The sequence below is a fragment of the Podarcis liolepis genome, assembly GCF_965112155.1.
Source record: "Podarcis liolepis genome assembly, chromosome: 13".
NCBI classification, from domain to species: domain Eukaryota; kingdom Metazoa; phylum Chordata; class Lepidosauria; order Squamata; family Lacertidae; genus Podarcis; species Podarcis liolepis.
Genome location: NC_139573.1, coordinates 32064502 through 32084377, shown reverse-complemented (window position 1 = coordinate 32084377; position 19876 = coordinate 32064502). Strand labels below are relative to the sequence as shown.

The 19876-nt window shown below is 49.1% G+C and overlaps 1 protein-coding gene across 8 annotated transcripts in view; it reads right to left on the bottom strand.

The window, feature by feature from the left end:
• STAT3 (signal transducer and activator of transcription 3) overlaps nucleotides 1–19876 on the bottom strand; it is a gene marked incomplete at its 3' end in the record, with an annotated part of 40631 nt that overhangs the window by 3617 nt on the left and 17138 nt on the right. For 4 of the 8 annotated variants that reach the window (XM_083469686.1, XM_083469688.1, XM_083469687.1 and 1 more), the window contains 21 exons: nucleotides 17821–17970; nucleotides 15847–15991; nucleotides 15037–15135; nucleotides 12793–12888; nucleotides 12607–12688; nucleotides 11533–11627; nucleotides 10954–11105; nucleotides 10376–10534; nucleotides 10099–10191; nucleotides 8989–9048; nucleotides 7570–7599; nucleotides 6741–6834; nucleotides 6581–6628; nucleotides 6032–6115; nucleotides 4812–4910; nucleotides 4552–4687; nucleotides 3399–3451; nucleotides 3204–3298; nucleotides 2155–2294; nucleotides 927–1139; nucleotides 242–284 (listed from right to left, as the gene is read on the bottom strand). In XM_083469686.1, the coding sequence (XP_083325812.1) occupies nucleotides 242–284; nucleotides 927–1139; nucleotides 2155–2294; nucleotides 3204–3298; nucleotides 3399–3451; nucleotides 4552–4687; nucleotides 4812–4910; nucleotides 6032–6115; nucleotides 6581–6628; nucleotides 6741–6834; nucleotides 7570–7599; nucleotides 8989–9048; nucleotides 10099–10191; nucleotides 10376–10534; nucleotides 10954–11105; nucleotides 11533–11627; nucleotides 12607–12688; nucleotides 12793–12888; nucleotides 15037–15135; nucleotides 15847–15991; nucleotides 17821–17948 (2144 nt within the window). In that variant the 5' untranslated portion in view covers nucleotides 17949–17970. Of the gene's footprint in view, nucleotides 1–237; nucleotides 285–923; nucleotides 1140–2154; nucleotides 2295–3203; nucleotides 3299–3398; nucleotides 3452–4551; nucleotides 4688–4811; nucleotides 4911–6031; nucleotides 6116–6580; nucleotides 6629–6740; nucleotides 6835–7569; nucleotides 7600–8988; nucleotides 9049–10098; nucleotides 10192–10375; nucleotides 10535–10953; nucleotides 11106–11532; nucleotides 11628–12606; nucleotides 12689–12792; nucleotides 12889–15036; nucleotides 15136–15846; nucleotides 15992–17820; nucleotides 17971–19876 lie in introns of those variants that run through there. The other 4 variants (XM_083469683.1, XM_083469684.1, XM_083469685.1 and 1 more) reach the window with 2 other exon arrangements.

Here is a 19876-nt window from a genome sequence, read left to right as displayed (position 1 = left end):
AGGTGCCTGCGGGATTTTGCTCCTCACTTGTGCACTGGGTGCAGTGGCGTGGTGGTCGGTGGATTGAACCACTTCCTCCCTGGGCACTTTTTCACCTGTGCTTCAGCTGTTTCTGAAGAGAGACCTCTTGTTTCCAAAGCACAGATGCGAGAGGGAGCTCGGCTTCTCAGCAAGCCCCAGCTAATTGCTGTGCAGGACCTCTGGAGTCCCACCCAACCCTTTCAAAGAGGGAAATACTCACGGGGTCACACAGATGAACTTGGTCTTCAGATATGGAGCAGCACCTGTTTTTGGGATGGGGAAAGAGGAGAAGGTATTCGATAAGCTGGTGTGTGCCGAAGAGCAGCAGGGGCATCTCCTCTTTAATATGCTATGACTCTGAAACCCTCTCCATAGAGAGGATTTGAAGGTGGGAGAGGTGGAAAAGAGGGGAACTGAGAATTGCCCCAAAACTATGGTAGGAGCAAGAGGGGAGGGGGTCTGCTGCTGCTGTTTTTGGGGCTTCTTAACCACTAGCAACGTGCATATTGTTTCCAGAAGCATCAGCAAACAATACAAAACTCTCAGTGGCCATGCCAAACTTCAATTTGAAAAGGTTCTTGCCTTTGCTCCTCTTTAGTTTTTAAAAAGCTCCAAGTCAGACTTTAGCCAACAATGACAATTGGCAACAATTCATACGGGCTTTTTTCCTGGCTTCCCATCTGTTCACTTTTTTCACCAACCCGTTATGGTCACAAAAGGAAGAGCTGGGGATGTAATCAAAATAAACAAGCCAAGCCCCCTGCATTTTGGAGAGGGTGGCAGAGGATGCTAGTCACATTTATTAGCAGCGTGAGACCTTTTTGTGGAGAAAGCCAAAATCCAAAAATGTCCCTGTAAAGTGGAGAACCAAAGAGCTGGAGCAAGCGCGGAAAGCCAACAACTACCTGGGTCAGTGACTTCGGGATGCTCTTGGCTCTCAGGGCGGCAGTATTTTCCGAAAGCTTCCTCCTTGGGGATATCGGGATACAAGTAGACAAGGGGGGAGACCAGGATGTTGGTGGCATCCATGATCTTATAGCCCATGATAATCTCAGCAAACGACATGCTGTTGAGCTGTTGCTTGGTGTACGGCTCCACCGACTGGATTTGTGTCTTCCCTACAGCAAAGGGTAAACAAGAGATTTGATCAAAGGGGACAGTTATTATTTGCAAGGATAGCATGAAAAGGAGCACAATTTCTTGCTCAAATGAAGAGAGCCAGAGTCACATCAACAGCAAAGCTTCACCAGATCAAGGTAGTTGAAAATATTTTTTTTTAAATCACAAGACAAACTAAAAACTGACCATCATTGATGGGCTTGTCCCCTAACCATTGGCTGAGCTGCTGTGGTGTCGCTGAATGTACGTTAATGCTACTTAGGAGTGTGCAACTGATGACTGGTACAACTTCTGCAAGAAGTAAGGTGTCAGTATGGGGTAATTTAGGATCAGAGCATATACTTTGCCTGCAGAACGCTGTAGGCTCAATCTATGCCATCCCAATGATTAAAGGATCTCTGCAGGGCTGAGAAAGACCTTTGCGTAAGAGGGAAGGGCGATAGCTCAGCGGTAGAGCATCTGCTTTGTGTGCAGAAGATCCCAGGTCCAATTCTCGCCATCTCCAGGGAGGGCTGAGAACGTCCTCCACCTGATGTACCTGGAACGCCGCTGCCAGTCAGTGTAGACATCACTGAGCTAGATGGACCAAAGCTCTGACTCTGTATAAGGCAGCGTTCTTCATTCCTTCGTTGACTGGCACAACAGTCAGGACCAAGTACTCTGAGATTTACCCGGATTTGGTATAAGCAGGGCTGCAACGTGTGAGCAAGTAACCGGGTTCTAAAAACGGTTAATTGGCTAAAAAGCTGCACCCAATTAACAAGGCAGATCTTGTTAAAAACACGATTTTTAATATGAGCACTAACAAAAACTGCTGGTAGCACAGAGGCCTTTCTTTCCAAGGAAGAATGTGTCCTTTTCTCGCCTGCTGCGATACGTGCGTGCATCATCCAAAAAAGGAAAACGGGCTTGAGAAGAACGCAGCTTTTACACATAGGCAAACGTAATTAATAGATAAAAAGGAAGATCTGGCTTCAGCCCTAAGCATAAGGCAGCTGCAGTGGCATTCCTTACCGCTGATGTCCTTCTCCACCCAGGTGAAGGTGATCCCACCCTCCTTGCTGCTCTCACTGAATCGCAACAGGAAGGTGCCGGGGGGCTTTGTGCTCAGGATCGCTCTCTCCCGCTCCTTGCTGATGAATCCCATGATGTACCTGAGGAGGAAGAAAGGAAATATGAGGTTTTTATTGGCTTCCTTTCCTTTCCCTTGGCCTACCAAGCCAAACGTCAGGAGCCACCAAGACGTTCCACTGGAAGGTAGCACAGGGATGGGGAGTCTGCATCCCTCCAGGTAAGGATGGATTCCTATCAGCCCCAATTCAGCATCACATACAGCGGGGTTTCCCGAACTTGGGTCTCCAGCTGTTTTCGGACTACAGTTCCCATCATCCCTGACCCACAGGTCCTGCTAGCTAGGGATGATGGGGGTTGTAGTCCAAAAGCAGCCAGAGACCCAAGTTTGGGAAACCCTGATCTACAGGGCCACGGGCACAGCATCTGTTTTGCATGCAGAAGGTCCCAGATTCAATCTCCAGGTAGAACTGGGAAGAGAGGCCCCTTCCTGGAAATCCACTGCCTCTCCATGTGTAGACAACAAGATGAACTAATGGTCTGACTCAGTACAATCGTACCTTGGTTTTTGAACAGTTTAGTTCTCAACGCTTTGGTTCCTGAACGCCGCAAACCCAGAAGTGACTGTTCCGGTTTGCGAACTATTTTTGGAAGCCGAACGTCCAATGGGGCTTCTGTAGCTCCCGATTGGCTGCAGGAGCTTCCTGCAGCCAATCAGAAGCCTCACCTTGGTTTCCGAACGTTTTGGAAGTCGAACGGACTTCCGGAACGGATTCCGTTCGACTTCCGAGGAACGACTGTGTAAGGTAGCTTCCTATGTTCCCATCAGGAATACTGGGAGCTGGGAGCCCAACAGCCACTATAGGGCCACATGTTCCCCATCCCTGCTCTCCAACTTGTTAGGGCTTCTTTTGTTTACTGAATAGGCAGAGTGGCCTCTTGGGGAGAGAGAGATGCTGGCAACTGCGGTGACGTCTCTGGCAGATGCTCACCCTTCGTTCCACAGGGCCAAGATGTACTTCTTCACCAGGTCGATGATGTTGTCCAGCCAGACCCAGAAAGAGAATCCTTTGCCTGCCATGTTCTCCTGCAGCGATAAAAGCAAAGGTTGCCCCCATGTGAACAAAACGGCAGGCGCACCTTGGGCCCCTCCCAAGGCCGCACCTAAGCTTTCCAAAAGCCCCTACCTTGCAGAACTTCGCCCATGTTATCTGACATCCAGAGTAATTGACGCCAGGGCCTGTAGAGTAAGAGGGAAGAAAAATCATTAAAGAGAGCTGGTGTAGTAGTTAGAGCCTCAGGCGAGGGCCTAGCAGGGCCAGGTTCAAATCCCACCCATTCCCACCCCTCAGCCACCATAGGAGCCAACGCATAGAGGCCAAGGCCCCTTCAGCCCCCATTTGAGGGGGCTGCACCCCTAAAGTTGTTGGGCATTGCCATTCAAATGGTATGCGTGCGCCGCATCATGTGATTTATTATGGGGAGGGGGGCTTACTTGCCCCCCATATTTTGTTCAATTTGGCACCCCTGTCAGCCACAAAGTACACTGGGGATCTTGGGCAAGTTGCTGCTTCTCAGCCTAACCTACTTCACAAGATTTTTGTGAGGATAAGTGTGTGTGTGTGAGTGTGTGTGTGTGTGTGTGTGTGTGTACAAACATCCACATGTCTGTCACCTCGTGTTCCTTGGAGGAAAGGCATTTTTAAAAGGAAGCACACTGGGGGGGAAAGTTTAACACACACGCTATTCTTAAAAGGCTTGCCCGGGCTTTTCTAAACCGACGCCAACTTGAATATTTGATATTTTGGCTTCCAGGCATTCAACATGCCAACACTTTTTGCACATGCTTTGGTCCCAAGTTTGAATCCCACAGCTAAAAAGGGATTTCTGCTTGTGCACCTGGGCAAGGCTCTTCTCCCAGTTAACCCCTAGGCTAGGTAGCTCAGGTAGCTCAGATGGGAAGACAGCAACTCCTTATGACCCACATCAGGGATGGGGAACCTCATGCCCCTCCAGGCCTCTCTGGACTTCCCCCAAGGCCACAACCCTCACAGGATCTGCTTCACACTCCTTGAGTGTTTTTGCCTGACGAGAAAGTGCCGCCAAAGTTTGATAATGTTTGCTGGTTGCCTGGACAGGAGGGCAGAGAGGGGCGTGTTCCGAGGTGGAAGCTTACGGCACAAAGGTAACATCCACATTTGTTTCTGCTTCTGGCCCTGTCCACCCCTGGCAAAGTGGCCCCCGGAAAGTTGGCTGGAAGGGCATGTGGCCCTTGCACTGCTGATCAAGGTTCCCTGCCGTTGGCCCACGTATAAGAAGGGGAGGAGCTTGTTAAGTTACCAAGCAGTTTCTCTGCCAGTGTTGTCAGTTGCTCTATGCTGAGCCCTCGCTTGGTGGTAGAGGAGAACTGCCAGCTGAGCACTTCGGCCACCTGGTCCCAAGTGCCAATGGGTGGTTTGGTGAAGAAGTTGACGTTCTGCCAAGAGAGGGACTCGGTCACAATCAGGAACAAACAACACACCCAGACGAAAAACAAGTAAAACACCCTCCTGCTCTCGCCCTCTCTTTTGTCCATGCAAGGTTTGGGAAATTCAACGTACCTTGGGGTTGTTTGTCAGCATGTTGTACCACAAGATGGACGCCCAGGCATTGGGCATCTGGCAAATGTTGGAGATCACCACCACAGGGAGGGAATGGGTCTACAGGGAAGGAAAGACAGCAGCTCTTGAGCTCACAGACTAGCCTCTCTCTTTTTCAGGTCTCTGCTGGGCAACAGGAAACACCCCCGGGCTCCTGCTTCACAGCAGACCAAACCACCAAGTTTCTAGTCCTTATGCATCGTTATGAAGTTAATTGTCTTCAGGTAGGGAGACTCGTGGGACCCCTTTGCAACTCTTGCAGTGAAGCATGCTGCAAATGCTGGTATGGCCATAAGGGAAAAGGGAGGTGGAAGAAGGCATGCAACAAGCAGTTAGGTTTAAGAGACTCAACAAGAGACTTTATCTCTAGAGTTTGCCTTCATTGTTTCAGTCTGTTCCGTTTTTCTGAGTTCTTTTTCATGGATGTTGTCAGTCTAGGTTTTCATGATTTAGGGTCCACGTTTTGGATACTGGGCAACACCTTAACTTGGAGCCATCGCAAGTATTCCAATGCATAGTGCGATGGCCAACAGCTCAGGGGTGCATCAGTTGCATTGCATGCAGAAGATCCCAGGATCAATTCCTGGCATCTCCTGATAGGGCTGAGAAGGACTCCTTGCCTGAAACCCTGGGGAGACACTGCCAGTTGGTGTAGCCCAGGGGCAGCCAACTCTCCAGATGCTTCACACTTGAACTCCCATGATCCCTGACCATTTGCCATGTCGCCTGGTGCTGATGGAAGTTGTGGTTCAACAACCATCTGGAGAACATCACATTCTTAGTGCAGGGAATGCTGAGCTAACTGGGCAAATGCTCTGATTCTGGTCAATGGCGGCTCATGAATGGGCTGTTCCACTTATTTCGAAAGAGGGAGCAGGAAAGGAAATATGCAAACAGCTCTGCATACTCCATCAAAATAGGAGTTGTCCGTTTCCTCCATTTTTCTGGAAACTGCTACCCTTGAGCATTGTTGCGGATGCAAATTATAGGTTGTAGTTTACTGATATGGTTTCTTTCCCGCATTCTGCTCAATGCAAACTCCCAACAAGAAACCCACACCAGCACTACAAAAGGAGGTTTCTGGCAGGGTAGATTCCCAGTGCAACTGTAACACACACCCACACACGCCACACCCCTGTAAAGTGGGTGGACTGTGGGGAATCGGCACAACCAGGGCTCACCTCTAGGTCAATCTTCAGGCCTTGGTGGTAAACCTCTGTCTCAAAGGTGATGAGATGGAGCTCTTCTGTGACGATGAGGGAGGCCTGAGGAGGAAGTGGAGAGTAAATGCGGGGAAAAAAAATAAATATTTCTCTAGGGTATATATTTTTTGTCCCTTTGGAAAAAACACAGCAGCAACTTGCAATTTTGGTTTCGTTTTTAGTTCTGCTGAGCTAGCCTTAAGCAGAGAGACAAACAAAGGAATCAGCCTTTGAAAAGGTGCTCACAGGACTGATCTTCCCTAAAGTCAAACCTAAAAGAGACCACTTCCCCATTCCCAAGGGTTGGTCTTTTTCTTTCGCAAGAGATAACTTGTCTGTAAACAATTTAGGGGCATGGTTTAGAAAACCTAGAGGAATGAGGGTGGTGAGGAGGTGGGGGTGGAGAGAGAAGGGACATCCCCAGAACAGATTTCTGCTGCTAGCACTTCCCAGTGGAGCAAGAGAAGTAACTACTCCTGCTCTCAAACATTTCATTTTACACCAGCAGTGCTGCGCTGGGTCACTCACGTCGCAGTTTGCTCTTCCGCCATTACCACACCTCTGTTCCCGCAGCGTCTGTGATTGGGGGGTGAGGGAGAGAGAGATAAAAAAGAGATAAATTAGACACACTATGCATCCAGGGAGTGTTTTGGGGGGCAAGGGAGGGGAAAGATGCTGTGTCGCTCACCAGGTGCTTGAACTCTGCAGAGAGGCTCCCATTGTTGGACTCCTCCATATTCATCACTTTGGTGTTTGTGCCCAGAATGTTAAACTTCCGGGACCTTGATGGGCAAAGCGGGAGGGAAAAAAATGGGGGGAGTGTCTTGAGTGAGTTTTAGCATTTAAAATACCATTATTAACCATCACCAACCCCATCTGTTAGAATGTAAAGAGCAGCTGCCCTGGATCAGACCAGTGACCCGTACTCACTGCGGCCAGCCGGAGGCTGCAAGCAGCTTTCAAGCACTAGAGCACTCTCCCCGAAATGCAATTCCCAGCTAAACCGGTGTCCGGGGACATCCTGTCTCTGGCACATACAAGCCCCTGACCGCCCTCATCTTCCCTGATTTTGCCTAACCCCCCTTTTATTAAAGCCATCCAAGTTTGTGGTCATTTTGCGGAAGCAGATTCTGCAGCTGTACCCCGCCCCAGGAAACACTAGTGGTCCCCTTCTTTGCAAGCCTTTGGAAACAGCATTTCCCCAGCTATTACCCCCAACAAAATGTTGATTTTTATTTCAGTCTGCTTTTTATTAAGGGCTCTGTTTTAATGGGTTTTAACCGGACGATAGTTTTGCTCTGCGTTTTATAGCTATTGCCTTGAACGTGGTGGTGATGGGGAGCCATTGTGCCCTAAAAGGCGATTGAGCAACTGAATATAATGATTTAAAATAAAATTATTTTACTGCTAATGAAATGATCCTGCCCCCCTCCTCCCAAACAAAGTGCAGCTGCCTGCAAACCATGAGATGCATCTCAGCAGAGAGGAAGCCACAGGGTGCAGTGCCTTCAACTTACCCCCGGAGGGCAGCAACTTCACCGGAATCCCTGTGAAAGGAAAAAGAGGGAGAGTGTCAAATTGGCACGTTCAGATTCGGTTGCTGTACGCAGCAATCAGAAAGGGCTTGCAGCAGCACCCATCTTGGGTGCTATGGGGCCCTGTGTCAGGCAAAAAACTGGCACACCCACACACCCCACCTCGAACTGCCTTCCCAAAGGCAGGTAAGGAGGCTTCCGGCTTTGGGAAGGAAGCGAGAGGCTCTGACAGGGTCCAAGAGTCCTCTGACCTCCTTCCCAAACTGGGAAAATGCTATCTAGGCTTTGAGAAGGAGGTGAGAGGTCCAACGCCCAGTGCCCAACTTACTGGGCTTTGAAACGGCTGCCCCCCCTTGGCTCAGCACCTGTAGTGTGTGCACACCGCTTGACCACCCCTAAATTCCACCTATCCCCCGCAGCAGGAGGGACAGGGTGTGGTTTGGCAGAGAAGTCAGCATAATAATAATAACAATAACAACAACAATGGCATCACTGGAAGGTATTAGAGCAGGGGTGGCTAGCCTGAGGCCCTCTCCGCTTCTTGATGGACTACAAATCCCTGTCACCCCCCGATTACTGGCCAAGCTTGCAGGCGCTGGGGTCCAAGTGGACGGGCCAGAGATTTCTTCACCCCTGCATTTGGGGGAAAAGGTCTTGGGGTTCTGTGGGGCAGAGGTGAAAAGAAAGGGCCTTCCTCCCTACTTTTAAGGGAATGCGGGTAGGCAGGCTGAAGATTGCTCCAAACCCAAAACCTGAGCCAAATCAATATTCATAATAATTAAAGGAATAATATTTGCAAAGGCCTCTCAAGCTGCTGCTGCAGCAGACAAGCTTTACAGGTTTGGGCTGTGCCTCTCCTCCCCTTCCAGGAAAGATCATTGCCACACTTTGGGATCAGAAGAACTGATCTCTTTTTCAGGATGGGCAGGGAGAGCTGGCTCAGTACCAAGGTGTTCCTACATAGGAAGCTGTGGTCACTGTGCTCTTCCTCTGGCACTGCTACGAATTAAGACATAGTTTTGGCTTAAGAGCGCTGTTCAAACTAGGGCTGGTGGTTTCCCTCCTCTGGATAAACTCCGAACTATAAAGAGCCCAGGGGCAAATCATGAGCTGCAAAAGATCCAAGGACAAACCTTTGTTACAGCTCATGGTTTGTCTGAAACGGGACAAACCATAAGAATGGATGCAGGTGGAACACTCAGGCAAACCAAGGCTCAGCTCACAGCGACACAGCAGGATCAGAGGTGGAGCAAAGCAGTCATGATCTAAAACAACCCCCAGGAGCCAGCACTAAGCCATGGTTTGACCAGCGTGAGCCAGAAAGTCAGTTATATATATTTAAAGGAACCTCTGCCCACAATCCCTGCCTTCAAGTTTGTTCATGAAAAGGGCTGGACTTACTTGTCAATGCAAACTTTGATTTTCAGCTGGTAGTTCAGCTCAGGAAATTTAACCAGTAACCTGCAGAAGTCAAAACTTCACGTTAGCTTCCAAAGACACAAATCTCACCCTTTCTCCATGCACCCCTATCCTTCATATGCTATTCATATGCTCCAAATGGTTGGGGGTTTTTTTTGGGGGGGGGGACCAGCTGGGCAGCTGCTGCCCCTTGGAAGGGGCACCAGGTTAACAAGGAGAACACAGTCCACGTCCATTGAAACTAGTTTCACTGTGTACAGATGCTTTTCAGGCAAGAGAGCTTCAATATATCACCACTGTGACGCTTAATCGCACTGTGCTTGAGAATCCCATCTACACCTTTTTTGGGGAAGAGGAGACAAAAAACAAGTTTCTAGGCTGTACTAACAAACTTGAAAATATGTGGGTATTGCCCAGTTTAAGCCTCAGAAGCTAGAATGGGAGGCGGTTGTGAGTAGGGAGGAAAGAGAGGCTGAGAAGGATTCCCAACAGCACATGAGGTTCCCTGTCTTTTCCCCATTTTGCCCCTCTCCCCAAGCCTAGCAGAAGTGGAATAAAATGTGAAAAGCCAAGCACATACACGCAAAGTCTGTATAATTTATACTGTTGCAGAATGCCGATTTTCTGACGCAGAATTTTAAGTGTAGAAGGTACGCAGAACATCAGAACAGCCTGCTGGATCAGGTCAATGTCCCATCTAGTCCAGCATCCCGTTCTCACAGTGGCTGACAAGATACCCCAAGAGGAAACCCGCACGGAGGACTCGAGCACAAGAGCCACTCTCCCCTCCTGTGGTTTTCAGCAACTGGTATTCAGAAGTACTGCTGCCTCCAACCGTGGAAAGCAGAGCACAACCATCCTAGCTAGAATGACAGCCCTCTCTTCCTCCATGAATTTGCCCAACCCTCTGTTAAAGCCATCCAAGTTGGTGGCATATCACTGCTTCCTGCAGGAGTGAGTTCCACAGTTTGACTATGGGCCACGTAAAGAACTACTTTATTTTATCTGCCCTAAGCCTTGCAAGATTCAGCAACATATAGCTGACCCTCCGCCCTATATAATGCATGCACACACACAACACCAACAACTCACCGCACTTTTGTTGTGAACTGTACTCCAGTTTTGATAACCAGTGGGCGATCCGGGTGCATTGGCATACAGGGCTGGCGCTCCACCACAAATGCACTGTGGGCGGGGTGGGGGTGGTAACAGAGAGAGAGAAGTCAGTGGTGGGAATTGGGTGCTGGTCCAAACTTCCAGATTCAGCAGAAGGTTCCCAGATGAACATGCTCTTGGCAGCAGCATCCCACCCCATAGCCTCAGGGGATGGCACCTTTCCCGTACACACAAGGGCAGCAGGCCAACATACCTCTTCATGAGGTTCCTGAATAGCTCCACGATGCGCTCCTCCAGCAAGGGCCGGTGCTGAACGATGGGGTCGCCCTTGTAGGAGACCTTCTGCTGGAGCTCCTCGAGCTTCTTGATCTGCTGGCGGGTCTGAAGCTGCGACTCGGCAAGGGACGTGATCCTGCGGCGAGGGAGAAGAAAGTGAGCTACACACACACACGTCTTAAAAACAACACTACTGTGTTAACTGGACATTGTCTTGATAATGCTTTTGAACAGCTGTGCGCTCCCCTTTGGGAAACCTCACCGGTGCCACGTTCCACCCAAATCTCTGCAAGCAAAGGACCACTATGGCTCAGCTAAGCCCAGTACTTGCTCTGACAGGAAGCAGCCTGTCCAAGGGCCAGACAGAGAGAACTGGAGGGCCAAATTTGATCTTTGCCTGTTCTGTCCTCCACATTTGGTCAATGCTGCTCTGTGGCTCCTAACACCCTCCTCTGCTTTGAGGTGTATTAAAGTAAGGACAATCCACTCTCAACCAGATTCTCGCTTTGGAAGCCTTGAAAAGGTAGTGGGCAGTCAAGGGCACTCGGCTCTCACCAGTTCTCTAGGCGGTCAAGGCAGATGTTGGGTGGGCCACCGATGCATGCGATCTGCTGCCTCCTCTTCCAGTCAGCCAACTCGTCGTCGACCAGCGTCTTCTGCACGTACTCCATGGCCGACAAGAGCCCAGCCAGCTCGCTCACAATCCCCTAGGTGAGGAAGGAAGCAGCAACATTCAGGACTCCATTCTGCTTCCTCTGTTTACATGCAAACTTGCCTCTCCGTGGTTTTCATGTATGATAGAGGCGAACTCCAGAGATAGAGACTTTTGCATCAAGTAAGGAAATCTGAAATGTCGTTGTCTGAAATGGAGCCAGCTTGCACATCCAGCAGCAAGTCACCTGGCCAAGAGACATGGAGTTAAATAATCATGGTGTGTGACTCATCCCTATTAGAGACAGAAAGGCGATGCCCCTTGGCTTGCTATAAGCATCAATGTTCAGCATGGACTAAAGCTGGGTGCTTTTCTCCCGGGCCACTTGCTGCAAAACCAGGCATATTCCACATCATTCCGCCTTAGTCGATAGCAGTTCAGGTGGGGTTTTTTGGAGCTGGGGAGGAGCCGCCCTTACTTACCCTCCGCATCTGATCCAGGGCTGTCAGCATCTGCTCCAGCTGCTGCATCTTCTGCCGCGTCACCGACTGGTTGTTCCCGTTCAGGTCCTGCATGTCTAAAGAAAAGCAGCGGGAGAGGGGCAGGGAAACATGTCAGAGGCTCCTGGAGTTTCTTAGTTCTTCCCCTCTGCACACCTGTATTGGTCAGCCTAATTCAGATGCTGTTGGGGACTCCCAGCTACCACCTGTCCTAGCCAACATGGCCCAACGGCCAGGGATGGTGGGAGCTATAGTCTAAAGCAGGCAAAGGCAAACTCGGCCCTCCAGGTGTTTTGAGACTACAACTCCCATGATCCCTAGTTAACAGGACCAGTGGTCAGGGATGATGGGAATTGTAGTCCGAAAACATCTGGAGGGCCGAATTTGCCTATGCCTGGCCTAAAGCAACAGATGGAGGGGCACCAGATTAAGAAAGGCTGGCCTAATTCCTCTTTAGGCATTTGGGCATCCTGTTCCTCTTCAGCAGCCCCGTGTAGGACAGATTCGGGAGATGATGGGCATCATGTTCCTGGTGAGAACTGCAGCCAGTCTACAAGGTTCACAGGAGTGGTGAACTGGATCTGGCCAGCAGGCCAGATTATTATCTTCACCCACCCACCCTCTGCATGCCAAGTGTGACAGGTGTGCGATGGTGTCAGGCGAATGACGTTTGCCCACCCAAAGTTGCAGAGCTCACGTGAAAGTGTGATGCCCGGCTATCAGTTCACTGACGTGTATTTTGGAGCGCTGCGTAGAGGGCTTTGCAAGCCCTTTTGGCTCAGCGCATCCTTACCTGCCCCGCAACCCGACATCGGGAGTGACGCAGGCTGGTGTGGCTTGGCAGAAATGCCCTGGCAGACCCAATGCTGAGGCCAGGCATGCCTCGTGAAGTCTGCAGGCCAGAAGCTCCCCTGATTTAAAAGGAAAGTTAAGCGCCTGGGCTGCACGAGCCCCCTTGCTCCCCAAAGGATGAGGACCGAAGGGCTACTCCCCATCCATGACTTTGCCGCGATGGAAAAGTTGTTATCCCCTTTCCCCCAGCAAGCTCCCACCTACCGCCTTGACTCTTCAAGGTCTTGTAGTTGAAGTCAAAGTCATCCTGGAGGTTTTCCACCACTTTCATCTTTTGCTCCAAGTCCTGCAAGAAAAAGCCAAGGAATAGGAGGTTGGGGAGGAGTCACAAACTCTAGGCAAGCTTGAAACTTTGGAGCGAGAGAGAGAGAGAGCAGCTCTCCCACCTACCTGCACCCTTTTCCTGACATCTTGCAAGTGTTGCTCCAGCATCTGTTGCTTCTCCGTCACCACGGCAGCCGTAGGGTGGTTTGCCTGCCCACCTTGCTGTATTAAAGTGGGGAGGAGGAGAGAGATAAGACATTAAGAGATTTTAAGCCATATAAAAGAAGTTCATAAATCAGTTTTGGCCGAGTGTAAATGTAATAAACCAGACTTTCTGGCTTACTGTAACTTAACAGGAACACACACGTGAACGTTGAGCTCTGGTCACCGGTCCACGTGGCTCGGTATCCTCTGCCTGACTGACAATGGCTCTCCTGGATTTCAGGCAAGGGACATTCCCACCCCTGCCAGAGCTTGGACCGCCTACTCATCCACTGAGTTGTGTGTCCCTTTGCCGGGTACATGCTATCAGGTTGATCCTCCCTTGCTCCTCCCCAGTGTGAACGGGATAAAAAAACCCTGGAGGCTCTGTTTCCTGCTAAATCTGAATCTGGGACTGGTTGAATTTTTGTTCCCACACAAGCCACAAATCAACAAGTGAACATGGCTTCGGGTCATCAAACCAAACAAAACATTTGGGCATTAGCAGGAAGCATCCTGGCTCACCTATCCCTGTTCCTGCCAGGAAGGTGCAAAGCAGGAGAAATCAGGCAGCATGCCTTGGCACCTGCCTCATTCCTGAACACCGCAACAAGCCAGCCAGTTTAGAGGTGGCAGCGTTTTCCCCTGGGGGGTGTCTGTGGAATTGTCTAGCCAGCGTTTTGTCACGCCTTGTCAAAACAGGGGACACACTGGGAGTTAAGCAGAGGTGGACGTGCCAGCAGTGTTGGTTCCACCAACATTGCCCCTGTATCTGTTGAGATGAAGGCAAAGAGCTTCTCTCTGGTATGAGACAAGCAGGGGGTTCCTTTTATTAAGAATCTATCCTACCTTTTCATGCATTTTTCAACCTGCATCTGCAGGGAGTTCTGTTCCCCAACACAGATTGGGATGACGATACACAGCAAAGGAACACCTGACATTTCCGCCTGTGCTGTTTTCATACTGTAAGCACCCTTCCCCCCCAACCCCCCGCTATTTGCTTCTGAAGGGGCCACTGCAGCAAATTACACCTTCTGAAGAAAACAGCAAATGAGAAGGAGGGAAAGCCAGCCTCCTGCTGCCCTGCTGTTGCCTTGATCCAGACTGAGGCCCTTCATGGCTGCAATTTCTTTTATTCTTTTTAAGAAGAGCAAACCTGGGAGAGACTATCACATGGTAAATACATTCTGATCCAGACTGAGACATTAGCAAATCAGAGTAAGCCCTGAGGTGTCCACAGAGAAAATCCTGATGAGTGCTGGGAATGGCATTTAAAGACCTCTTTGACTTTGCCTAGGAGAAAACAGCTGAGCTGCATAATAAAAAAGGGTGAACAAGAAGCCACGGGGTGTGGGTGTGTTGACTGAACACCCAGAGTTGCCTAGCATTGGCCCTTGAGTGTGCTCACTCAAGGAAAGAGGATAATGTCAGTGCAGGAGCTCTTTTGGTGCTGCTTCCTCCCCCCCCCCCCATGGTGAAGCTTCAAGCTGGCACAGGCCAGCGGGCCATTTGCTCTGCTCAGTAGCATACAGCTGCACAGGCTTGTCTCATGGCAAAAGGAAATACTGTGCTGAATGATCCACCCTGGGGGGCCAACACCTGCAAGACCACGCTGCCTTTCAACCGTTCCAGCCACAGAATTTAAAAATGGCTGCATTTCAAACCCGAACGCAGAAAAGAAATATTGACAAGGGAAAAGCTCAAGGCGTGTTGCGGCAACCGAGGCAAAAGCGTGCAGGGACCCGTTTTAGGCGGTGTGTGCTACCCTAGCTGCGAGGCACTGCTTCCTGGCATGCAAAGGTGTAGGCTTTGGAAGAAACATCAAAGGAAAGGCCCGTCCATCAAGCTTTTTACCCCTTATAACCCAAGGACAGGGAACGGGTTGGGCCTCCCAATTCCCGTCAGCCCCCGCCAGCGTGTTCAATGGATGGTGTGTGTGCCATACTCCTGAAAACTTTTGGAGGGTCCCAGGTTTCTCCCTCCCTGCTGCAAACAGCAGTAGCAGCATATGGACACAGGAGGATGCACTGATCAATGTGTATTTGCACCAAGAGCCATCAATGTGATTCACTGCTTGGCTCGTGTTCTAAACACCCACGCGGCTGGCGAGTCCCTTACGGGAAATGGTGGCAACAGCTGAACAAGCTGCTCCCGACAGCATCCTCTCACCTGGGCTGCCGTGGCTGCTGTCTGCAACAGCCGGTTCTCCTCCCAGAGGCAGCGGGCCACAATGCGGGCAATCTCCATGGGCTTCTCCAGGTACCTGCTCTGTAAGAGAGGAAGAGGAACAGGAACGGAATGAATGACTGCCACACAGGGAGAGCAAAACCTAGGTGAGGGTGCCAAGCTTTTCTTAAGAAACCCAGCCTTGATTTGGAGGAATGCAGCAACTGGGCAGTTAGGCACTTCTTCTATGGGAGCACGTAAAAGAAGTGTTACGTGCTGGTTTCAGATTCAGGGCAGCAGGTGAAAATATATGCTGGGTGCCCAGCATGAGCAGCCGAGAATTTATGTCCAACAGGATGTCATCGTAAAAGCTAAAATAAGCCTCTCGTGGGCATTGCTCCCAAGCTCAGGGCTCAACATCTCTCTTTAATCTGTGCTATTAAGAGTTCCCTAAACCATCAAACTATTCCATCAAATCTGGCCTTGCAAATTTCAGCGATGCTCTATGCAAGGACAAAATCCAACGCTCTCCTGCCATCCTACTCTTTCAGATAGTTTGTAGTAGTTCCTATAAATCCAACTTAGTAGCCATCGATTGCTCTCTCCTCTATGGATCTGTCCAATCCTCTTTTGAAGCCATCTAAGTTGGTGACCTTCATCACTGCCTCCTGTCAAGAGTGGATTGAACACCATCATTCCCAGACACTTCCATCTCCCGAGTTTTATGACTTGGGTTGGCACTTTTTTGGGGGGGTGCGGGTGCCCACAAAACACAAGACCCTCCCAAGCCCAGGACCTGCCAGCTCCTCCTACCTGCAGGAACTGCTTGATCCGGCGCAGGTTGTGCTGGTAGAGGACATTGGATTCCTGTAAGAAGCGGCTGTACTGCTGGTCAATTTCACCCAGGAGGTTGTGGAACACCAACGTGGCGTGGGACTCCTTGCTGGCAGCATAGGCCCTGTACAGATCAGAAGGAAACAAGGCTTAACAAAAACAGTGCCTGGGGCATGACAAAAAACAACAACACTGTAGTGCCAAGTGCTCCTTCTTCACACCAGGCCACGTCCGCACCACACATTTGAAGCGCTATTATACTACTTTAACACAGTCAAGCCTATTCCCCTCACAGAGCTACAATTCTGGATATTTCTGATATCCATATTTGGTTCTGATAATGTCAAAGTTGCAGATTCAATCACCATTATGGGACAGCTGCATATTCCTGGATTGCAGGGGGTGGATGAATCGATCTTCAGGGCCCCTTTCAGCCCTACAATTCTGTATGATTCTCAGAATTTAGCAATCAGTCCCCCTTCACAGGGAACCCTGGGAATTGTAGTTCTGGGTAGGGAATAGGGGCGCATAACAACTCTCTAAAGAACTACAGCTCCCAGAATTATTTAGGAGAAGTCATGACTGTCTATAATGGCATCAGAGTGGGATTCCCATCCTCCTATGCCCCAACCAGCCAGCATTCTCAGGTCCTCATCGGGCTGGTTTGGGGTATCAACACTCACATCTTTATATTGTCCCCCTCCCCAAAGTGTTTTTTGTACTTCTGGACACTAATCCAAGCTTTGGCTTCATAATTAACAGCACCTCTCAGTCACAATGTTGAAAACGGAGGAGGCGATTCCGGAGGCCAGGAATCTCCTCTCGGTTTCATTCCACAAATGCCACTTCTTCCATTAGAAACAGGAAGCACAATTAATATCAGGAAGCTTCTGTATGTTTTTCAAAAGGCAAAAAGGTTTCTGGGAATTTCCAGCGAGTTTTGCAAGAATGTAATCAAGAGCAAACTCTCGCTCAAGAGAATACGCCCACAAAGTGAAGGTTCTTGGAAATATCAGGATTTCAGCTATAAGCCACAATGCTTTATCATAATAAAGAATTTACAGGATGCCAATTGGAAGGTCATGATGGTTTGAGCATTTAGATCAGGGATTAGGAGCTTGTGTGTGCCCCCCCCCCCATGATATTGTTGGATTCCGACTCCCATCATCCCTGCCCATTAATCGTGCTGGCTGGGCTTGATGGGTATTGGGAGTCCCAACAGCATCTGGAGGGCCAAAGATTCCCCACCCTTGATCTAGATCATTAAACCAGCAGCCTGTAGGTTAGGTTCAATCCCCAGAGCAGTTTTGCCTGGCCCTCAATGTCTCTCTGCAAAATATTGTTCAAGTTGGTGTTTTAAACAAAAATGCAAGAAAGAAAGATTGCAAGGAAGAAATAACTCCACACTTTCATCATGTTACTTTTGGAGCAAACAGCACAACTCCTCCTCAGTGACCTCAGCTTCCTCCAGAGTGACCCTAGGAGCTAACCCTCATGGCTGACTTCTCTCCTTTCACTTTGATTGGCTCCAATCAGCACAAAGTGTGAGAAGACTTCTTCTCAGTGGCTGAAAAGCTCCCTCTTTCATACTGACTGGGCAGCACTAAGACTCTATAGAGATGGGAACCTTGCTTCAGTGGTGACCCTCCACCACTAAAAAGCCTCTTAACTTGATCATGCATACGGGGGTCAGTTTGCATAGTGCAATACATGCATGGCCATGCTCTGGGTCTCCAAGAAGAGAGAGGCTGAGCACCCCTGGGTCAACCAATTAAAGAATGGCATTTTACTGTGCAACAAAATTTGTTTCCATCAGAACACCCCCTTTTAATTTTTCCTATGTCGATTTGCAGAGCTCTGGCGTTAGGAAAGGATCTCACGCAAAGCCAGCCACTCAATTTCTCTGTGTGGGTGTACACAGGCACAAATTCTGAGAAAAGTCCAATGGCTCACCAGTCCTGGCTCTCTATCCAGGGCGCAAGGAACTGCCGCAGCTCCATCGGAAAGCTGTCGCTGTAGAGCTGGTGGAGCTGCTCCAAATACCGGGTGTCCAGCTGCTGCAGCTGGTTCCACTGTGCCATCTTGGCCACTGAACCTGGAAACCTAGGAACACACAGAACATTTTTCTTTTTTACAAGCAAGTTGGTGCACCGGGCTATTTCCACCAAGATGGAACACTGCCTTTAAAAGTCGTAAATGCAATTGCAAACCAGCCTAAACTTAAAACACAAAGGGTTTCTAAATAAATAACTAAATAGACAGACGTTCCTATTAGCGATTCATAAATGTATTTTTTCATGTCAAGTTAAACTACATCCAGTTCTTTTTCTCAGAGTTTAGGTATGGGGAAACTTGGGCCGGGGGGGGGGCGCTAAATGTAGCCCCTCTCACCGGTCCTTGGGACTCTTCCTGGCCATGCCCCCTCAGTAGCCCTGCTCTGTACAGAGTGCTTTCCCCTGACAGAATGGGTCCTTGCACAATGACAATACTGTATCTCTTCCTTGTTTTGATGGAGGATGGAAAGGGCGACGTGTGTAAGACTTGTGCGGCTGGTAGATAGCCGCTACTGCAGGCTTCCTCAACCTCGGCCCTTCAGATGTTTTGGCCTACAACTCCCATGATCGCTAGCTAGCAGGACCAGAAGTCAGGGATGATGGGAACTGTAGTCTCAAAACATCTAGAGGGTCGAGGTTGAGGAAGTCTGATCTACTGTATCAAGATAAAAGTCCCTTCCATTGTTTCTAACCACTTTTGTCTTAGAAACGCCCACTTCTGGCTTGTGGCTCCTGCAAGGTTCTGCGAAAACTTCCAGGTAGAAAAAGGTCCCCTCCCCTGTCTTAGTCGCTCAGGATGATTAGGTCAATGACAGTACGAAACCGAAACCATGGCTTCTTAACGCATCAGCATGACGTCCTGCTTAATCTTTACTTCAAACCAGAGCTTGGTAGGGGTTTTCTTAGTGGTGGTGGGAGTGTGTGGATTTATACATTAACTATGGTCTTGTTGCATTCTCCTTCCTTTCCTATTCTTCTCACTGCTAATGTCTGTGAAGTAATTACCACAGATATGGTATATGTTTCCCCAGAAGCAGGGCAAGATGTTAATTTGTACTACGTTGTATCTGATACAGCTATCTGGCGCGCAAATCTGAAGATAACAACAGAAAGAAGCCACGCGAGCCTCCGAGAAACGGAAAATTACTTTCTGCCTTTAAGAAATGTCTGCCTAGATAATATATCAGTCCTGTAGCAGCACCTCAGCTTTGATCTTCAAAAGTGGCTTAAACATTCCACACAACAGTTGCGGCCCCTTCATCCATTTTCAACTGGAATCTCAGACTCAGTGCAGATTTTACTGCAGCTACACAAATAACTCTGCTGACCCAAGTGGGGGAGATCTGCAAGGAATCCTGAGTCCTCCACAATTAACAACAGGGAGGCAAAATGGTTGCCTGGAGCCCCCCTTTGCTTCTCCCTATACTGTTCTTTTTCTTGTTCTTAAAGTTTTCTTCCTTTCTTCGGAGACTAAAAAAGCGGAATAGCTTTGTAAAACAAATTTGTTTCTGTTTGCTCCGATTTTAAATATTGTATATTTAAATTGTTGTAACGCACCCTGGGACTCTGAGATGAGAGGCAGGGTAAGAAACAACAAGAAGAAGATAAATAACCCTAAATGATAAACACATATGATTATTTGCATCCCAGAATTCACTTTCTTTAGCACAGAATTATCAGTGCAGAATTTTGGAGGCTGCCTCTGCATGTTGCTTTGTTTATACAATGTATAAAGCAGGGGGGTGTTATTGGGTTGTTGTTTTTATTTTGTTTATATATATGGTGTTTTTTAAGTTGATCTTTTCTGTGAACCGCCCTGAGACCTCCAGGTATAGGGTGGTATATAAATTCTATTATTATTATTATTATCAGACATACAGTGGTACCTCGGGTTACAAACACTTTGGATTACAAACGCTTCAGGTTACAAACCCCGCTAAACCGGAAGTAGTACC